The sequence below is a fragment of the Castanea sativa genome, chromosome 1 (assembly GCF_040712315.1).
Source record: "Castanea sativa cultivar Marrone di Chiusa Pesio chromosome 1, ASM4071231v1".
Lineage (NCBI taxonomy): Eukaryota > Viridiplantae > Streptophyta > Magnoliopsida > Fagales > Fagaceae > Castanea > Castanea sativa.
In genome coordinates this window covers 861,622-880,035 of record NC_134013.1, presented here as the reverse complement: position 1 = coordinate 880,035, position 18,414 = coordinate 861,622, and the positions used below count along the sequence as shown (strand labels likewise).

Sequence of the window (18,414 nt, the reverse complement as noted above, 5' to 3'; positions counted from 1 at the left end):
AGCCCATTCTTGGACCCATTGTACTTTCCCTTATAATGTATCTCTTTTTGTATTGTACTTGTACTGCTAGGTTAAATGAACTCCATGTATGGGCCCTCTCTATTCCATGTTTAGTGTAATTCAATAATATATTCCATCATATATTTATGGTTTCGTCACAGTATTAGAGCCAAAGTTAGGGACAGAACCAAGAATTCATCCTTATAGGAGGGGGAGGGGGGGTGTCAAAGAATGAAAAAGAATTCATTTTTTAAGAATTAGAATTATACAAAGATTGAATAATAAATTAATGCATGAAAATAATACTAGCATCTATTCATATTTAAAATATATATATAATATATAAATAAATAATAAAAATACAATAATTTCTTCTAAAATCTTAATGCAGTCAACTTATTCATATACCAAGAGGTAACTCAACATTGTTTTAAATCTAGAAAGACATTCATAATTAATTATGCACTAAATTTTATCCCTCAATTTCATAGGTTGAGGATATCCTAAATTGTATTCTATAAACAAAATAATATTGTCAAATCCCATCTACCACCTAATTCCAATCCCAAAAATAAAAAATAACTCACCTTTGAGAACAAATATATATATATATATATATATATATATATATATATATATAGATTTTGAAACAACCAAAAAAAATTGATGAACAGATTACTATGACAATGAGAGAAAAATAAAATTTTGAAAAGAGTGAAAAAAAAAAAAAACCTAGACGATTTGACGCGAAAATATCACTTTTAATTGAACTCTCTCGAAACTGCTTAGCATTATGTTTTACTTGCCAAACATATAGGCATATTAGCCCCCACTTTTTTTCTTAATTTTTATTTAGAAATTAGTAAATTAACTAGGAAAAAAAATGAAAAGAAAGTACATATTTTTCTATCCCAAAGTATAAGCATTTTCTTGTTAAAAAAAAAAAAAGTTTTCTAATCCTAAATACTACTGACATTGCAGGTAGTATTGAGGAGCTTGAGGTATTGATGATCCAACATCACTTCTTAAGGTAATTGATCCCTTCAATATGGTAGCATCACTTTGTGACCTCTTTAGACCAACTTATTCTCGAAATGGAGCTAAAATGTAACTTTTATAAGTTTAAATAAATCTTATATTCAAAACGCCAAGACAAATTATCTATTCAAGTTACTTCTTTTTTTCCCCAAATAAACTTTTTACTGGTTTTTCCCAAACGGGCAAACATGAATATGATGTAGCACAAATACAAGGATGCAAAGATAAAAGGACAAGACAGCTCAGTCAATTGCTAAGTAGTCTATCTACGTTTGACTTATAGCACACAATAATTGAAAACAGCTGAAAATTGGAACTTTGAAATGTCTAAATGAAAGTTTGATACAAGACTGTGAAAGACACATTCAATCGCTTTTACTAATCAATGAAGTGCACAACGGGTCAGATTGACAAGCTGATCCCACATCTTCAATGACCTGCACAAGTCTTTGCTTTGATTTCGAATCACTACCAAAAAAAAAAAAAAAATATATATATATATATATATATATATATATATATATATGAAGCTGGTTCAATTTAGCTCTAGACTTGATGGAGATGTCTTTTCTTTGGTCTTTTGCCGTATGCTTTTTGCTGGTTGGTAATGGAGTTCATGTTGAAGCCTCAAATCACACTCACAGAAATCTTCAATCACTTCCAACCAAGCAGCCTTACAGGACTGCCTACCACTTTCAACCTCTTAAAAATTGGATGAATGGTTTGTCTTCACAACCTTCCATTTTCTTTTCTTTTTTTACTACTTCCTATGTTTGTTTCATTAACACTTAAATTCATTCTTCTTTCAATTTAATAGTTGTGTTAACTTTGTTCTTTGGTCCTGTAATGTAACATGTAATAATTGGCAAATGGATGCTGTTGACACTCAGATCCTAATGGTATGTTTTTGCAATTTCTTTATATTATGCTGATCATTTCTTTTCCTTTTTTTTTCCTTCTCTGTTCCTCAGTAGATTCATGATAGAAGTATCTTGAGAAATTTAATTAATCCTAAAAATTATAAAAGATCTTAGATGGGTGAGAGACTGAGCAAACAACATTTCAGTGGGTTGTTTGGTTTATAGTTTGTTAATTTTTTTTAAGAAGTTAGAAAGGTTTGTGGTCTATTAATTTGAAGCATAGCACACTACTAATATTGATATTAGATGGTAATGAAAACTCTAATATGGCTCATATCTTACTACAGGACCAATGTACTATAAGGGAGTTTACCATCTATTTTTCCAACACAATCCATATGCTCCTGTCCCGCGTAACATCGCATGGGGTCATTCAATATCATATGATCTTGTAAATTGGGTTCATCTTGAACCTGCCATTAGTCCATCAGAGCCTTATGACATCAATGGTTGCTGGTCTGGCTCAACTACAATCCTTCCTAGAGGAAAACCTGCCATTTTGTACACTGGTGTTGACTTGAACAATAGCCAAGTTCAAAACTTGGCAATGCCCAAGAATGCTTCTGATCCACTCCTAAGAGAATGGGTCAAATCACCCCATAATCCTCTAATGAGCCCAGTTGATGATATTGATAGATCCGAATTTAGAGACCCAACAACTGCTTGGCAAGGCCCAGATAAAGTATGGAGGGTCATCATTGGAGGTAGGATTAATGCCCTAGGATTGGCATTTCTATATCAAAGCAAAGATTTTGTCAATTGGACTAGGAGTAACAAACCACTTCACTCATCAACTAAGACTGGCATGTGGGAGTGTCCAGATTTTTACCCTGTCAGAATCAATAGCCAAAATGGAATTAACAACTTTGCTCAAGACAAATTTACCAAGCATGTTCTTAAGGCGAGTTTCAATGGGCAAGACCACTATATATTGGGAAATTACATTCCTCAAACAGATAATTTTTCCATTGAATATGATTTTATGGAAACTGGATTTGACTTGAGGTATGACTATGGAAAGTTCTATGCTTCAAAAACGTTTTACGACAGTGCTAAGAAGAGGCGAATATTGTGGGGCTGGGTGGCTGAATCTGATACTGCATTAGATGCCATTATTAAAGGATGGGCTGGGATTCAGGTAACAAAGGATTCAATTTTCGTGTTCATTTTTATTCTGATAGATTTGTTGGTGGCTAGAAGCATGGGCACTGACATTGACATCACAACAAAAATAGTACTAAAAATATTAAGACATGACATGGTTGGTTTCAAAGTTACACACCTGATGTATATTTTATTTATTTATAGAGATATTTTGTATTTATTTTAAGTTTTCAAAATAAATAACTTCTATTCAAATGTTAAAATACATCAAAGTTTTTTTTTTTTTTTCTCCTAATACACTTTAGGACACCCATGCATGAGTTCCTCACTTTATCAGCATTCTTGTTTCTAGATTAGTAAATTTATTTTTGTATAGGAAAATACTCTACATGTTCTCTATTACTGCCATTGATCAAACTGAATACATGTCATGAAGCTTTCAACTATGTCGTGACTAAAAGCATCACTTTCATTTTCCAGTCATTTCCTAGAAGCATTGTGCTTAGTGCAAATGGACGACAATTAGTGCAATGGCCGATCAACGAAATAGAGAAACTACGTACTAATAATGTGAGTTTTGAAGGTATGGAGCTCAAGCAAGGTTCAGTTTTCGAAGTTTCAGGGATTACAACTTCACAGGTAACCCACTTTATCCAAATGACTGACTCTATATTGCTAGTGGCACAATATTTTTCATGACGTTAGACATGATCGGTCCACCATGGATGTTGTTTTTATTATACATCCATGATGGATTAAAGCAACATCATTTTTACCTCAGTCCACCATGGATGTTGTTTTTATTATACACCAATCACAATAGGTCATGTCATTGTGAAATTTTGTTTGCCTAAACATTAGTATTACTATAATTGATGAAGCACTACCTTCTCTTGATAATGTCAACAATTGTGAAAAATTTTGCGACTTATTATTATGGTTAAACAAGTTCATTAATACACAAAGATAATTATTTATTTTCCTTTCCTTTTCCAATGGTAGGCTGATGTGGAAGTTTCATTTGATTTGCCGAATCTGAGTGAAACAGAGTCTATAGACCCAAATCAGGTTGATCCCCAACAGCTCTGTAGTCAAAAGGGAGCATCTACTAATAATGGCACAGTTGGACCATTTGGTTTGCTGGCTTTGGCTTCTAAGGACTTAACAGAGCAAACTGCAGTCTACTTTCGCATATTCAAAAGGGATGGAAAACCTGTTGTGCTCATGTGTAGTGATCAAAGCAGGTTGGCTTCTTATTCAACCTCCTTTTAATCTTTCTGAATGAATTTTTACTCTTAATTAGCTGGAGATCAAACTGACAACTTCAACAGGTCTTCTTTGAGGGAAGGGCTTGAGAAACCAATCTATGGAGCATTTGTTCACATGGATCCTAATGATAGGAAAATATCATTAAGAAGCTTGGTATGTAGCTTTCTAAATTTTGCAATTTCTCAGAAAGACTATTTGCTGATGTAATGTATCTGCGTTTTTGTAATTTTGCAGATAGATCATTCAGTTATTGAGAATTTTGGTGGGGAAGGGAGGACTTGCATCACTGCAAGAGTTTATCCAAAATTGGCTATTGATAAAGAAGCCCACCTGTATGTATTCAACAATGGAACTCTAAATGTAAGAATTTCAAAGCTTAATGCTTGGAGCATGAAGAGAGCTCAACTTGTTCCCTATCAAAAAGAGATGAAATAATGTGGTAGCATAGTGGAATAAATAATTTACAAATAAGTATTCAAGCGGCAGCCTCGGAACTTCATGAGTTTCTTGGAAAGATTGTCTTGGTCAATTAATAGGTGTTGTCTTAAGAATAAGCCTAATTATAAAGCATTGTTATTTTTGTATTGCTGCATTTGAATGGTCTGATGTATTTGGAAGTTGTAGTAATTATGATATTCTTTAAGCTATATATAACAGAGATGTGGGAGGCTAAACTAAGTCATTTATATTGATTGTATTAATTGCCATTTGTGTGGTTAAGTATGACTCCTTATTATTCATAAAAATAAAAAATAAAAAAGGCTTCATATTTGATCTCCTTGTTATGCCTCTGGATTTTGAAATTCTCTCTTCCACCCGCATCATGAAAACCACAAGTCAATTAAAATTATGCATTTGTAAGATTGAGTACATAGAAAGTAAAACATGTGGAATATGATAAATAGCACTCTCTCAAAGCTATCATGAGCATGTCAAGCTTATATCAGTGATCATCTGGTTTAGTGGCATTTCATTCCCTTCACTGAGAGGCTTGAATTCCCTCAAGTGTCATTAGGGAGGGAGGGGGGTAACACTAGTGAAGCGACCTATATGGTTCAAGTCCTTATTGGTAATGCACTAAAACATACAATTTTGCAACATAATGGTTTGAATACAAAAATATTCTTCCTAAATGAAAACAGAAGTATCAATGGATTACACAAGTTTTTATAACAAAAAGATTTATGACTAAAAATACAAATCACGCCTTCTACTCTCACAACCGAACCAAAGCTATACTACCAAACCCTTTGAAGTGCTGCTTATCTATAAGACTTTAATACATGGTGGACAATGAAAACTCTTGTTGAACAAGAAACAGAACATTTGTTCTTTGACAATGAACTTTTTGTTTTACTGCATATCAAGAAAAGTCAAATAACTGGAGAAAGTAGCCAAATCAAACTTGGAAACCTCTAAATTATTCCGATCATGGGCTGCACTTAACAGTATTATTATTGTATTAATACCTTCTAGATCTCTATTTGTACAAGCGTTGGAGTTCTACAATAAAGCAACCATTGGGAGCTCATAATCAAGATTGCCGGAGTCAGAAAGAAACGGGTCAAGAGGAGTGCTTACTCTTATGAGGCCCTAGACAGTCAAGGAACCACTGTCTTCAGATGCTGTCATAGCAGTGCAGCTAACTCAGCCTATGGTGCTTTGATGGAGGCTATGGTAGAAGCTGCGGTTCAAGCCAGGAGATGCGGTTTCAGCCAACTTTTGTTCATGAGCAGTAGCAAGAGGCTAGTCCATCATTTCAGCAGGGCTAGTAATCCAAATTGGAAGGAAAAAACTACTTTTGCAGATCTTTCTTCCTTGAAGCCGCTTGGTCTAGTCTTTAAGTACCTTTTTGTGCCTTCTGTTGTACTTAACAATGTCTATTCTCTAGCTGTTTCGGCTACAACTCTACTGTACACTATAACTGGACTATGCTACCTAATGTATAACCCTCTCTTTCTGTTTTGTTATAAGAAAAAAAAAGACCACATCTAGACAAAAGCATCACTCAGCAATATATATATCATCAAAACTCTTCCAAAACGCTCCCACTTAATAATATAAAACTTACAAAAAAAAAAAAAAAACAATTACCTACTACTTGATTTCTTAAAAACAAAGTATCATACAAATAAATAAATAAAAAAGATAAAGATAGATCCTTCCACCATCCGCACTCTAAATACTAATAACTATCTTAAATATTTATAATTCACTAAATAATATAAAATTTACAAAAGAAAAAAAAATTCTCAGTACTTTATTTCTTGAAAGTAAAGTACCATACAAAAAGGAAAAAAAAAAAAAAAAAGATAAATCACAACACAATCCATATTTTTCATACTAATTACTACTATCTTAAATATTTATAATCCACTTAATAATATAAAATTTACAAATTAAGAAAAAGTGAAAAAAAAAATTACCTCGTACTTGATTTCTTCAAAATAAAGTACCATACAAAAAGAAAAAGAAAGAAAAAGAGATAAAGATAAATTACTCCATAGTCTAAGTAAAGTACCATACAGAAAGAAAAAAGAAAGAAAAAAATTGAAAAATCATTCTACAGTCCACACTCTAAATACTAATTAATATCTCAAATATTTATAATCCACTTAATAATATGAAATTAATAGAAGAAAAAAAAAATGAAAACAAAAATTTAACCAATACTTGATTTCTTGAAAGTAAAATATCATACAAAAAGGATTTAAAAAAAAAATCACTCTACAGTCCAAACTTTAAATACTAATAACTATCTTAAATATTTATCATCCACTTAATAATATAAAATTTATAAAAGAAAAAAAAATTACCCAATATTTTATTTCCTGAAAATAAAGTATCATACAAAAAAGATAAAAGATAAAGATAAATCATTCTACAGTCCACATTCTAAATACTAAATACTATCTTAAATATTTATAATTCACTTAATAAAAAAAATTACAAAAGGAAAAAAAGTGAAAAATAATAACTGTGGGGAGTAAAAGCACCCTGATGGAGATATGGGCATTTGGGCCGTGCCAAAGAAGGCCGATCTGCTCTTGAGTTTAGAACTTGTTAGTATCACGGGTCGGCCCATACGCCTAGGATCCGAGGATCCAGCCGAGGGTGAATTTCTCTTCGGACGGACACCAGAGAACCTGGGACTTCATGATAAACGTTAGACAATGACATGGTTAAAACCAGTGGATAAAAGGGGTAGACCCTTGAATGTCCTGGAAGTACCGATGTGATAGAAACACCGAAGATTAAGGCTGTCACCTCCACATTAAAGACCTTGCACCTACCACCCTGGCCGCATTAATGGGGAAGTGACACCTGAACAGTGGAAGGGAAACTTCTGGTTACTATTCAAAGGCACTGAGAAAAGAAATATCTAGGCTAAAGGAGAGGTGAGGCAACACGTGTACAAATTATTCAAAAGAGTAGTATTTAAGGAGCAATCTAAGACAGTAAAGGGGATCCCCCTCTTTGTAACCTAAAGGAAAGAGAAAAAGAGAGAGAGAAATAATATAAGAACAGTTCTCGGCTTATGTCCGAACAGATTGACTTATAGTATTCTTTGTTGTTTTTAAGTGTTTATAATCTTTGGGCTTGCCATTTAATCCTCAAACACTTCTAACCTGGGTTTCAAGCCCACACTCTACAAATTACATTGTTTAAGGCTCGTTGGACCTGAGCCCGTAACTGTTCTTGGGGCCAGGTGCAATTGTGCACTTACAATAACTTACCCTGTATTTGATTTCTTGAAAATAAAGTACTATACAAAAAGGAAAAAAGAATAAAGATAAATCACTCCACGGTCTACACTCCAAATGCTAATTACTATCTTAAATATTAATAATCCACTTAATAATATAAAATTTACAAACAAAAAAAAAGTGAAAAAAAATTACCCAGTATTTGATTTCTTCAAAGTAAAGTACCATACAAAAAGAAAGAAAAAGAGATAAAGATAAATTACTCCATAGTCTAAGTAAAGTACCATATAGAAAGAAAAATAAATAAAGATAAATCATTCTACAGTTCACACTCTAAATGCTAATTACTATCTCAAATATTTATAATCTACTTAATAATATAAAATTAACAAAAGAAAAAAAAGTGAAAAAAAATTTACCCGGTACTTGATTTCTTGAAAGTAAAGTACCATACAAAAATGATAAAAAAATGATAAATCACTCCACAGTCTAAACTTTAAATACTAATAACTATCTTAAATATTTATCATTTACTTAATAATATAAAATTTACAAAAGAAAAAAAAATTTACCCTGTACTTTCTTGAAAGTAAAGTATCATACGAAAAAGAAAAAGATAAAGATAAATCACTTCACAATCCAAACTCTAAATACTAATTACTATCTTAAATATTTATAATCCATTTAATAAAATAAAATTTACAAAAGGAAAAAAAGTGAAAAATAATAATTTACCCTGTACTTGATTTCTTGAAAGTAAAGTACTATACAAAAAGGAAAAAAAGAAAGATAAAGATAAAGTACTCCACTTTTCACTCTTCAAATACTAATTACTATTTTAAATATTTATAATCCACTAAATAATATAAAATTTACAAAAGTAAAAAAGTAAAAAAAATAAAATAAAATTTACCTAGTACTTAATTTCTTAAAAGTAAAGTACCATACAAAAAAAAAAGATAGATAAATCATTTCACAATCCACATTTTTAATACTAATTACTACTATCTTATTATTTATATTATAACTAATAACTATCTTAAACATTTACAATCCATTAATAATATAAAATTTACAAACGAAAAAAAAACAGTGAAAAAAAAATTATTTAGTACTTGATTTCTTGAAAGTAAAGTACCATACAAATAGAAAGAAAAAAAAAAAAAAAAACAGATCATTCCACAGTCTGCACTCTAAATGCTAATAACTATCTTAAATATTTATAATTCACTTAATAATATAAAATTTACAAAAAAAAAATTCTCAATATTTTATTTCTTGAAAGTAAAGTACCATACAAAAAAAAAAAGAATAAAGCAAAATCACTCAACAATACTAATTATTATCTTAAATATTTATAATCCAATTAAGAATATAAAATTTACAAAAGTAAAAAAGTAAAAAAATAAAATAAAATATACCTAATACTTGACTTCTTGAAAGTAAAGTACCAGAAAAGGAAAAAATAAAAAAATAAATCACTGCACAATCCACATTTTTAATACTAATTACTACTATCTTAAATATTTATAATCCACTTAATAATATAAAATTTACAAATAAAAAAAAGTGAAAAAAAAATTATCCAGTACTTGATTTCTTGAAAGTAAAGTACCATACAAAAAAAAAAAGATAAATCACTCTACAATCCAAACTTTAAATACTAATAATTATCTTAAATATTTATCATCCACTTAATAATATAAAATTTACAAAAGAAAAAAAATTTACCCAATACTTTATTTCTTGAAAGTAAAGTATCATACAAAAAAAGAAAAAATATAAACATAAAGATAAATCACTCCAAAATCCACACTCTAAATATTAATTGCTATATTAAATATTTATAATCCACTTAATGAAATAAAATTTACAAAAGGAAAAAAAATGAAAAATAATAATTTACCATGTACTTGATTTCTTGAAAGTAAAGTACTATACAAAAAGAAAAAAAAAAGATAAATCACTCGACAATCCACACTCCAAATACTAATTACTATCTTAAATATTTATAATCCACTTAATAATATAAAATTTACAAGAGGAAAAAAGTAAAAAAATAAAATAAAATTTACCTAGTACTTGAATTTTTAAAAGTAAAGTACCATACAAAAAAAAAAAGACAAATAAATCACTTCACAATCCACATTTTTAATACTAATTACTATTATCTTATTATTTATATTATAACTAATAATTATCTTTAATACTATTAACTATATTAAATATTTACAATCTACTTAAAAATATAAAATTTACAAAAGAAAAAAACAAGTGAAAAAAATTACCTAATACTTGATTTCTTAAAAATAAAGTACTATACAAATAGGAAAAAAAAAAAAGATAAAGATAGGTCATTCCACAATCCGCACTCTAAATACTAATAACTGGCTTAAATATTTATAATTCACTTAATAATATAAAATTTGAAAAAATTCTCAGTACTTTATTTCTTGAAAATAAAGTACCATACAAAAAGAAAAAATAAAGAATAAAGAAAAATCACTCAACAATACTAATTATTATCTTAAATATTTGTAATCCAATTAATAATATAAAATTTACAAAAGGAAAAAAGTAAAAATAAAATTTACCTAGTACTTGATTTCTTGAAAGTAAAGTACTAAACAACAAGAAAAAAAAAAAGACGGATAAATCACTTCACAATCTACATTTTTAATACTAATTACTACTATCTTAAATATTTATAATCCACTTGATAATATAAAATTTACAAAATAATAAAAAAAGTGAAAAAAAAAATTACTCAATACTTGATTTCTTTAAAATAAAGTACCATACAAAAAGAAAAAGAAAGAAAAAGAGATAAAGATAAATTACTCTATAGTCTAAGTAAAGTACCATACAGAAAAAAAAAAAAAAAAAAAAGAAAAAAAAAAAAGAAGAAGATATATCGCTTCACAATCCACACTTTAAATATTAATTATTATCTTAAATATTTATAATCCATTTAATAATATAAAATTTACAAAATCAAAAAAGAAAGTTGGATCAAATTACTTGTGGTTTTTTTTTTAAAATCCTAAAGTGAAGTTAAGTTAAGACTTTCATGAGGGAAGAGAGTCCTAGCAGGGATTTCTCTATTTCTCTCTTTTTCTTAATCTAATGTGAGTCTTTTTTTTTTTTCAACTTGAATCTTTTTTTTTAGTCCTATTTTCAATGTGAGTCTCTTTTTTTCTTTTTTTTTTTAGTCCTATCATCATTTTTGTTTTTATATAGATTATCAACATTTAAATTTGAGTTTAAGTTGGACTTATTAAAAAGATAGAGTTTTACTCCTTATTAAGTTTTGATTAGGCAAAAATAATTTTGTTTAAAAAAATGATAATAATGAGTTTGAGTTTACTTTGGATTTGTTAGAGAGATTGAGTTTTACTCTTTGTTAAATTTGGACTAAATAAAAATAATTTTATTTAAATAAAATGATAATTTTATTTCTTATTTAAAAAAAAATTGATAATGATGAGTTTGAGTTTAAGTTGGATATATTAGTGAGAGAGTTTTACTCTTTGTTAAGTTTTGATAAAACAAAAATAATTTTGTTTAAAAAAATGATAATAATGAGTTGAGTTTAAGTTGGACTTGTTAGAGAGGTAAAGTTTCACTCTTTGTTAAGTTTGGACTAAATAAAAACAATTTTATTTAAATAAAATGATAATTTTATTTTTTGTTTAAAAAAATTGATAATGATGAGTTTGAGTTTGAGTTTAAGTTGGACTTATTAGAAATATAGGGTTTCACTCCTTGTTAAGTTTGCATTAAATAAGAATAATTTTATTTAAATAATACGATAACTTTATTTAAATATTGTGCTAACGTGAAAAATTGCGGGATCTTTAGGAACTTCGGTTATATATATATACTAGTAGCTAACCTGTGCAATGCACGAGAATAGCTACGGGATGAGTTTTAGAAGAAAAATAGCAATGTTGTTTTATTTATTAGTTTTTTGTGGGAATGATTAAGAAATATAATTTTATGTTTCTAGTTTAATTTGTGTTGTATGCAAGATAAATTGTAAAATATATACCAAAAGTGCCTATTGAAATGTTATAACCGTTTAAATTGTATATACCAAAATGCGCTATTGAAAGAAAATGTGTCTATTGACTGAAGACGTGTCTATTGACCGAAAAGGTACCTTTGAATAAAAATGTGTCTATTGATCAAAAAGATGCATGTTGAAATGTCATAATCCTTTAGGTATAAATCGTAATTCATATTTATTTGGTAATTTCTTCTCAACTTCGTCTCTTTCATTTTTCTTAGAAACACAAGAAACTTGTGAGTATTATCCAAATTGCTATTTGTAAGTTGGGTTTTTTTTCTTTTTTGTTAAAAAAAAAGTTGAAAGGTCCAAGAATCAAACCACCTTTGATAACTTCTTTTCAACTCTCTCTCTTTCACTTTTCTTAACTTCTTCACTTGGCAATTGCCCCCACCCAAATAGTGACAAATAATTTTGTTAGTATGAATAAAGACCAACGAATAACATCAAAGATATTAAATTGTATTAAACGTAATCAGTATTGTAAGTGCACAATTGCACCTGGACCCAAGAACAGTTATGGGCTCAGGCCCAATGAGCCTTAAACAATATGAATTTGTAGAGTGTGGGCTTGAAACCCAGGTTAGAAGTGTATGAGGATGAAATGACAAACTAAAGATTGCAAGTACTTGGAAACAAAAAGAAGTAATGTAAATAGGCCTCCTCGGACGTAAGCCGAGAGCTGTTCTTATATTATATCTCTCTCTTTTTCCTTGTTCTTTTTAGGTTACAAAAAGTTCCGTCCCGTTTCTATTCCAGGTCCCTCCTTAAATACTCCTCTTTTTAATACTTTATCCACGTGTTGCCTCCCAATTCCTCCCTTAGCCTAGATATTTCTTTTCTTAGTGCCTTTGAACAGTAACTAGAAGTTTCCCTTCCACTGTTTAAGTGTCACTTCCTCATTAATGCGGCCAGGGTGGTAGGTGCAGGGTCTTTAATGTGGAGGTAGCAGCCTTTACCTTTGACATTTCTTCAACACCGGTGCTTCTGGGGCATTCTGGGGTTCACCCCCTTTAACCATTGGTCTTGACCGTGCCATTCCCTAACCTGTACCATGAAGTCCCGGGTTCTTTGGTGTCAGTCCGAGGGGAAAAACATCCTCGGCTCGGACCTCGGATCCTCGGCGTATGGGCCGACCTCGAGTATCAACAAGCCCTAAACCCAAGAGTAGGTCGGCCTTCCTTAGCAAGGCCCAATGGCCCATATCCCTATTAAGATATTTTTACTCCCCACAATAGCCCCTCAAAACTCTAATTTTCGACGTCCGAGGAGAAAAATAGGGTTTTGATCCGACGAGAACCTGCTCTACACACTTTATAAGTGACGACACGTGTGGAAATCGTTTCGCGTCCCAGAAGATGACACTTGGCGGTTTCATTTTCGAAAACGCGCGCATTTATTATTGTAAGTTACTCTTTGTCTCCCACGCACAACGGTGTGATGGGCATCCAACGGTTCTCCTCACTCCACGAAATTTTAGGCGGGACAGACATAATTTTCGATGCCGCCTTTTCGCACGTCGTGACGCTTCGGGAACCTGCGCCTTCATTTAAGTCATCAGGGATCAATCCCATCAAAACAACAACAATCATTCTTCACCAGCAGAAAACCGTGGAAACCCGTACCTTCAACTTAGTAAGTTCTTGCTCTCTCTAGTCTTGACCTTTTCTCCTCGGATACAGTCCTCGGCTACCAATACAATCACTCTCCCTTTTAAAGTTTAGTCTATCGTCTCTCTGTAATGGGAAGATTCAAGTGTCTAGTTGATACCGCCGCTGGGATGGAAGGCTTTAGAGCCAAATACCATATTCCCGCCGACGTAGGGTTAGAATACCTGCCGCAATGCCGTGGCTGGTTCTAGGAAAGAGGGAGAGGTTATCATTCCTATGATAGCCTTCATAGAGGGTGGGATGACCCTACCAATGAAACCCGTAATGAGGGAGTATCTTCGCAACCACCGGTTGTGCCCCGACCAATGCCTTCCAAATGTTTTTAGAGTTTTAGGTAGTGTAGATGCTCTAAACGAGCAGATGAGTTTAAACCTCACATGGCACGATGTCGTGTTCCTATATGAGTCCCACAAACTCTCTAAGGTAGGCTATTATATGAAATCTCGGTCTAGCACCGTTAGGCTAATCTCCTGTCTGCCCAAATCAAACAAAGGCATGAAGGACGACTACCTGATCGTGTCTGGGAACTGGCACGACGGCCTCCACTGCCCCAGCTTCCTGGGGGGGATCCAGGTGCGACACCATAGGATTAATCTCCCCACAACACAACTTCTCCTAACACACACACAGAAATGCGTATTTGTATTTACTTAAATTCGTTAAATATTTGTGTGAATCTGACCAGGTTTGTTTGTTTGATGTCTTTTTTGCAGATAAGCAACACGTGCGTCCTCGTCTAAGTCACTGTAACGTCGCAGATCTAAACCGGGTACTTCGCTCCGAGGTGTTCGTTAGTGAAGACCTACAACTCCGGGCTGCTCATCTTATTCTAGGATACACCCCCCTTTCCAAAGACTTTCAGGAAATAGAGGACGCTATTATTGCCGGCGACCGAAGACGAAAGAGGATAAACGTAGCTCGGCCCCATTTTTTGGACGACCGTGACCTCCCGGACGCTCCTGACACTATTTTATACAACCGGCCGATAGCAGCAGTCCCCCTCGCCATACACTCACAAACAACTGTCGTTCCAGAAGAGGAGGTGTCTTCTTCACACACTCTTGACGACGAGATAGACCAATTCCATCTCGAAGACACCGAGAGACCTCGCGGGAACCAATTCGTGGTACTTTCCGACGAGGAGGAAGAAGCCACCGAGGCCTCTGGAATCGCAGGGTTTGTAGTTGCCCTTCCCGAGGACGAATCCGTAGAAGGCATGGGACGAATGGAGGGTCTTCTCACTAATAGGGCTGCCAAAGTTGCAGAGAAGAAGAAAACGGGGACGTCCCAAGTTCCCCCAGCTTTACCTCCTCCTCCTCCTCTAGCTGAGCCAAAACTGCCAGCCGAGGATCCCAAGAAGAAGAGGAAGGGAGATAATGAGGGGACGATTACTAAAGACCCCAAGAAACCACGCCAACAACTCCCACCGGCCCACAGCCAGGAGCCGGACAAAGGCAAGGGTAGAGCCCGTTCACCGAACTTGGGGAAATCGTGACGAGGCCGTAGTGCACCGAGCACCGGCCACTTGGTCCCCCGATCTAAGGCCGGACGGCGCTCCTATCTCCCCGCTCCCGCATAAGGGCAGCTTCAACAAGGCCACGCCCACCACCCGGCCGAGGTCCTAGAACGCCCTCTTCGCCGCCCAAGGACATGGAGACCTTGGAAAAGATGGGCCAACCACAACTATTCCTCTCTCTAAAAAGAGACTTAGCACCGGTAAGTGTTTCTCCTTTTAACAATATTTATAAGTAAATTAGTTTTTGTTATTCCTAACTCCATCATGCTTTTTTACAGGCTATTCAGGAGGTCTTTGTAGCTGAAAAGTTTATTGAAGACGCTCGGAAAGTAGCCGGGCCGAGCTCGAAACTAGGGTGGAGACCGAGAAGACCTTAGGCACGCCCTTGCCGAGAACGAGAGGCCGACCTCGGAGGTAGCAGAGCCGAGGAGAGAGAAGAATGGGGTCGAGTCAAACTTGAAGACCATGAAGACCCGTATAGAAGGACAGCGCAAACTCCTTAAGGAAAGAAATGAAGAGCTCTCCCAAGCTCAAAGGGAGTGCCGGATCCGAAGAAACAACCGGCTCGATGAAGGAAGAAGCCAGCTCCTTCCAACTCTCTCTTCAAGCCGCCAAGGTGCAAGTTTTGACGAAGGGGTAGCGACCACCGAGGAACAAATGACAGAGGAATTCGCGGCTTTATGCCGCGAATACCGTCAAAAAGTATGGGGGAAGCTTTAAACGTAGCAGAGTTCCCGCCTTCGGATTTGAGGAAGTCCGAGAACGTTTGGCTTCCCCTAGAAATACAGGAGATTGAAGAGGCTCCCGGTGCTACTCCTACCCCCGAGACAACTCTTCCTATCCTACCTCCGATGGTCCCACAAAGAAATTCCTCGATCCTACGAACCTTCTGGTTCCAATAAAGAAAAGGAAGGAGGAGTGGATGCAGAGAAGGACTTGAACCAGATAGTGGAACCCAACGTCCTTCCAACAAAGACAGCGGATAAAGGAAAGCAGGTTATGACTCCTTTTGAGCTGGAGTTGAGAAAGACCGAGGGCACTAGTACCTCTCAGCAAGATCCTCCTCCAACAGCTTAGGACTTAGCTTAGGGCTTCTCTTTTTCCATTCTTTTTTTTTTGTTTTTTTTTTTGTTTTTTTTTTTTTTTTTTTTGAATTATATATTGTAATGTATATTCACCTTGATTAATGAAGAATAATTTCGTTTGCTTTTCACTTGGATTATGTCTGCTTTTTCTTTATTCTTTATGTACTTATTACAAAAGTTTTCCCATTAAGTCATATCAGAAGTTTCTCAGAGCATCAAAATCTAACTCCAAGGATTGCATAGTCATAACTTTCACATAATCATGCGTATATTATTAAAGATTTAATACAAGGTGACGTGGTTAATTCATTTGAATAATACCTCGATTAAAAAAGGAAAGAGGACTTCATATAACAATTATGCCCTTATAATGCATAACACTGTTTTTAGTAGGTTGTAAGATCCGAGGACCATTCCTTACACAAATTTCCTCAATACTTAGAGATATAAAACTTAAGATCCGAGTTAATAAACAGTAAGGTATTAACATCCAGACATAATCAGAAGTTAAGTTTAATCAAAGTCATAGTCCGAAGATAAATCTTAAGCAATCTTTCGTTTGATTCTTAAAAATTGTAACTTTAAATGTTAATTTTCCCAAAGTAGGAGGTCCGAAGACCCGGCATAACTAAGGTTCTGTTTAACAAATGGCAAGACATCAATTTCCACAAGGTTTGTGGTCTGAGGACTGCACTTAACCAAGTTTCTGTTTGATTCTTAATAATTGTAACTCCAAATGTTAATTTTCCCAAAGTAGGAGGTCCGAAGACCCGGCATAACTAAGGTTCTGTTTAACAAATGGCAAGACATCAATTTCCACAAGGTTTGTGGTCCGAGGACTGCACTTAACCAAGTTTCTGTTTGATTCTTAATAATTGTAACTCCAAATGTTAATTTTCCCAAAGTAGGAGGTCCGAAGACCCGGCATAACTAAGGTTCCCCGTTTAACAAATGGCAAGACATCAATTTCCACAAGGTTTGTGGTCCGAGGACCGCACTTAACCAAGTTTCGTTTGATTCTTAATAATTGTAACTCCAAATGTTAATTTTCCCAAAGTGTAGAGGTCCGAAGACCCGCATAACTAAGGTTCTGTTTAACAAATGGCAAGACATCAATTTCCACAAGGTTTGTGGTCCGAGGACTGCACTTAACCAAGTTTCTATTTGATTCTTAATAATTGTAACTCCAAATGTTAATTTTCCCAAAGTAGGAGGTCCGAAGACCCTAAGCATAACTAAGGTTCTCGTTTAACAAATGGCAAGACATCAATTTCCACAAGGTTTGTGGTCCGAGGACCGCACTTAACCAAGTTTCGTTTGATTCTTAATAATTGTAACTCCAAATGTTAATTTTCCCAAAGTAGGAGGTCCGAAGACCCGCATAACTAAGGTTCGTTTAACAAATGGCAAGACATCAATTTCCACAAGGTTTCGTGGGTCCGAGGACCGCACTTAACCAAGTTTCGTTTGATTCTTAATAATTGTAACTCCAAATGTTAATTTTCCCAAAGTAGGAGGTCCGAAGACCCGCATAACTAAGGTTCGTTTAACAAATGGCAAGACATCAATTTCCACAAGGTTTGTGGTCCGAGGACCGCACTTAACCAAGTTTCGTTTCGATTCTTTATAATTGTAACTCCAAATGTTAATTTTCCCAAAGTAGGAGGTCCGAAGACCCGGCATAACTAAGGTTCTGTTTAACAAATGGCAAGACATCAATTTCCACAAGGTTTGTGGTCCGAGGACTGCACTTAACCAAGTTTCTGTTTGATTCTTAATAATTGTAACTTCAAATATAAGAGCTAGCCATAACTTTAAAATATTAATTGACAAAAGCTTATTTGATTAATAATAATACCTTCTAAGATTATTTACATTCCATGGACGTGGTACAACTCGTTCATCTAGGTCAGCTAGCCTATACGACCCTATGCTTGCTATTGAAACAATGCGATAGGGGCCTTCCCAGTTAGGTCCTAGTTTACCCCATGCTGGGTTCTTAGAAGTGCCTACAACTTTCCTTAATACAAGATCAC

General features: G+C 33.8%; 1 protein-coding gene across 2 annotated transcripts; it reads left to right on the top strand.

Moving 5' to 3' along the window:
- Nucleotides 1–1,566: 1,566 nt before the first annotated feature.
- LOC142642572 (beta-fructofuranosidase, insoluble isoenzyme CWINV1-like) lies at nt 1,567–5,101 on the top strand. Of its 2 annotated transcripts, none has more exons than XM_075816965.1 (6): nt 1,567–1,759; nt 2,246–3,096; nt 3,543–3,701; nt 4,065–4,306; nt 4,394–4,484; nt 4,566–5,101. In XM_075816965.1, exons 1-6 carry the CDS (start codon nt 1,594–1,596, stop codon nt 4,764–4,766), a joined length of 1,710 nt encoding a protein of 569 aa, XP_075673080.1. In that variant the 5' UTR covers nt 1,567–1,593; the 3' UTR covers nt 4,767–5,101. The 2 variants fall into 2 exon arrangements, with proteins under 2 accessions (XP_075673080.1, XP_075673073.1); XM_075816958.1 differs by lacking the exon at nt 1,567–1,759 and adding an exon at nt 1,865–1,937.
- The last annotated feature ends 13,313 nt before the right edge of the window (nt 5,102–18,414 follow it).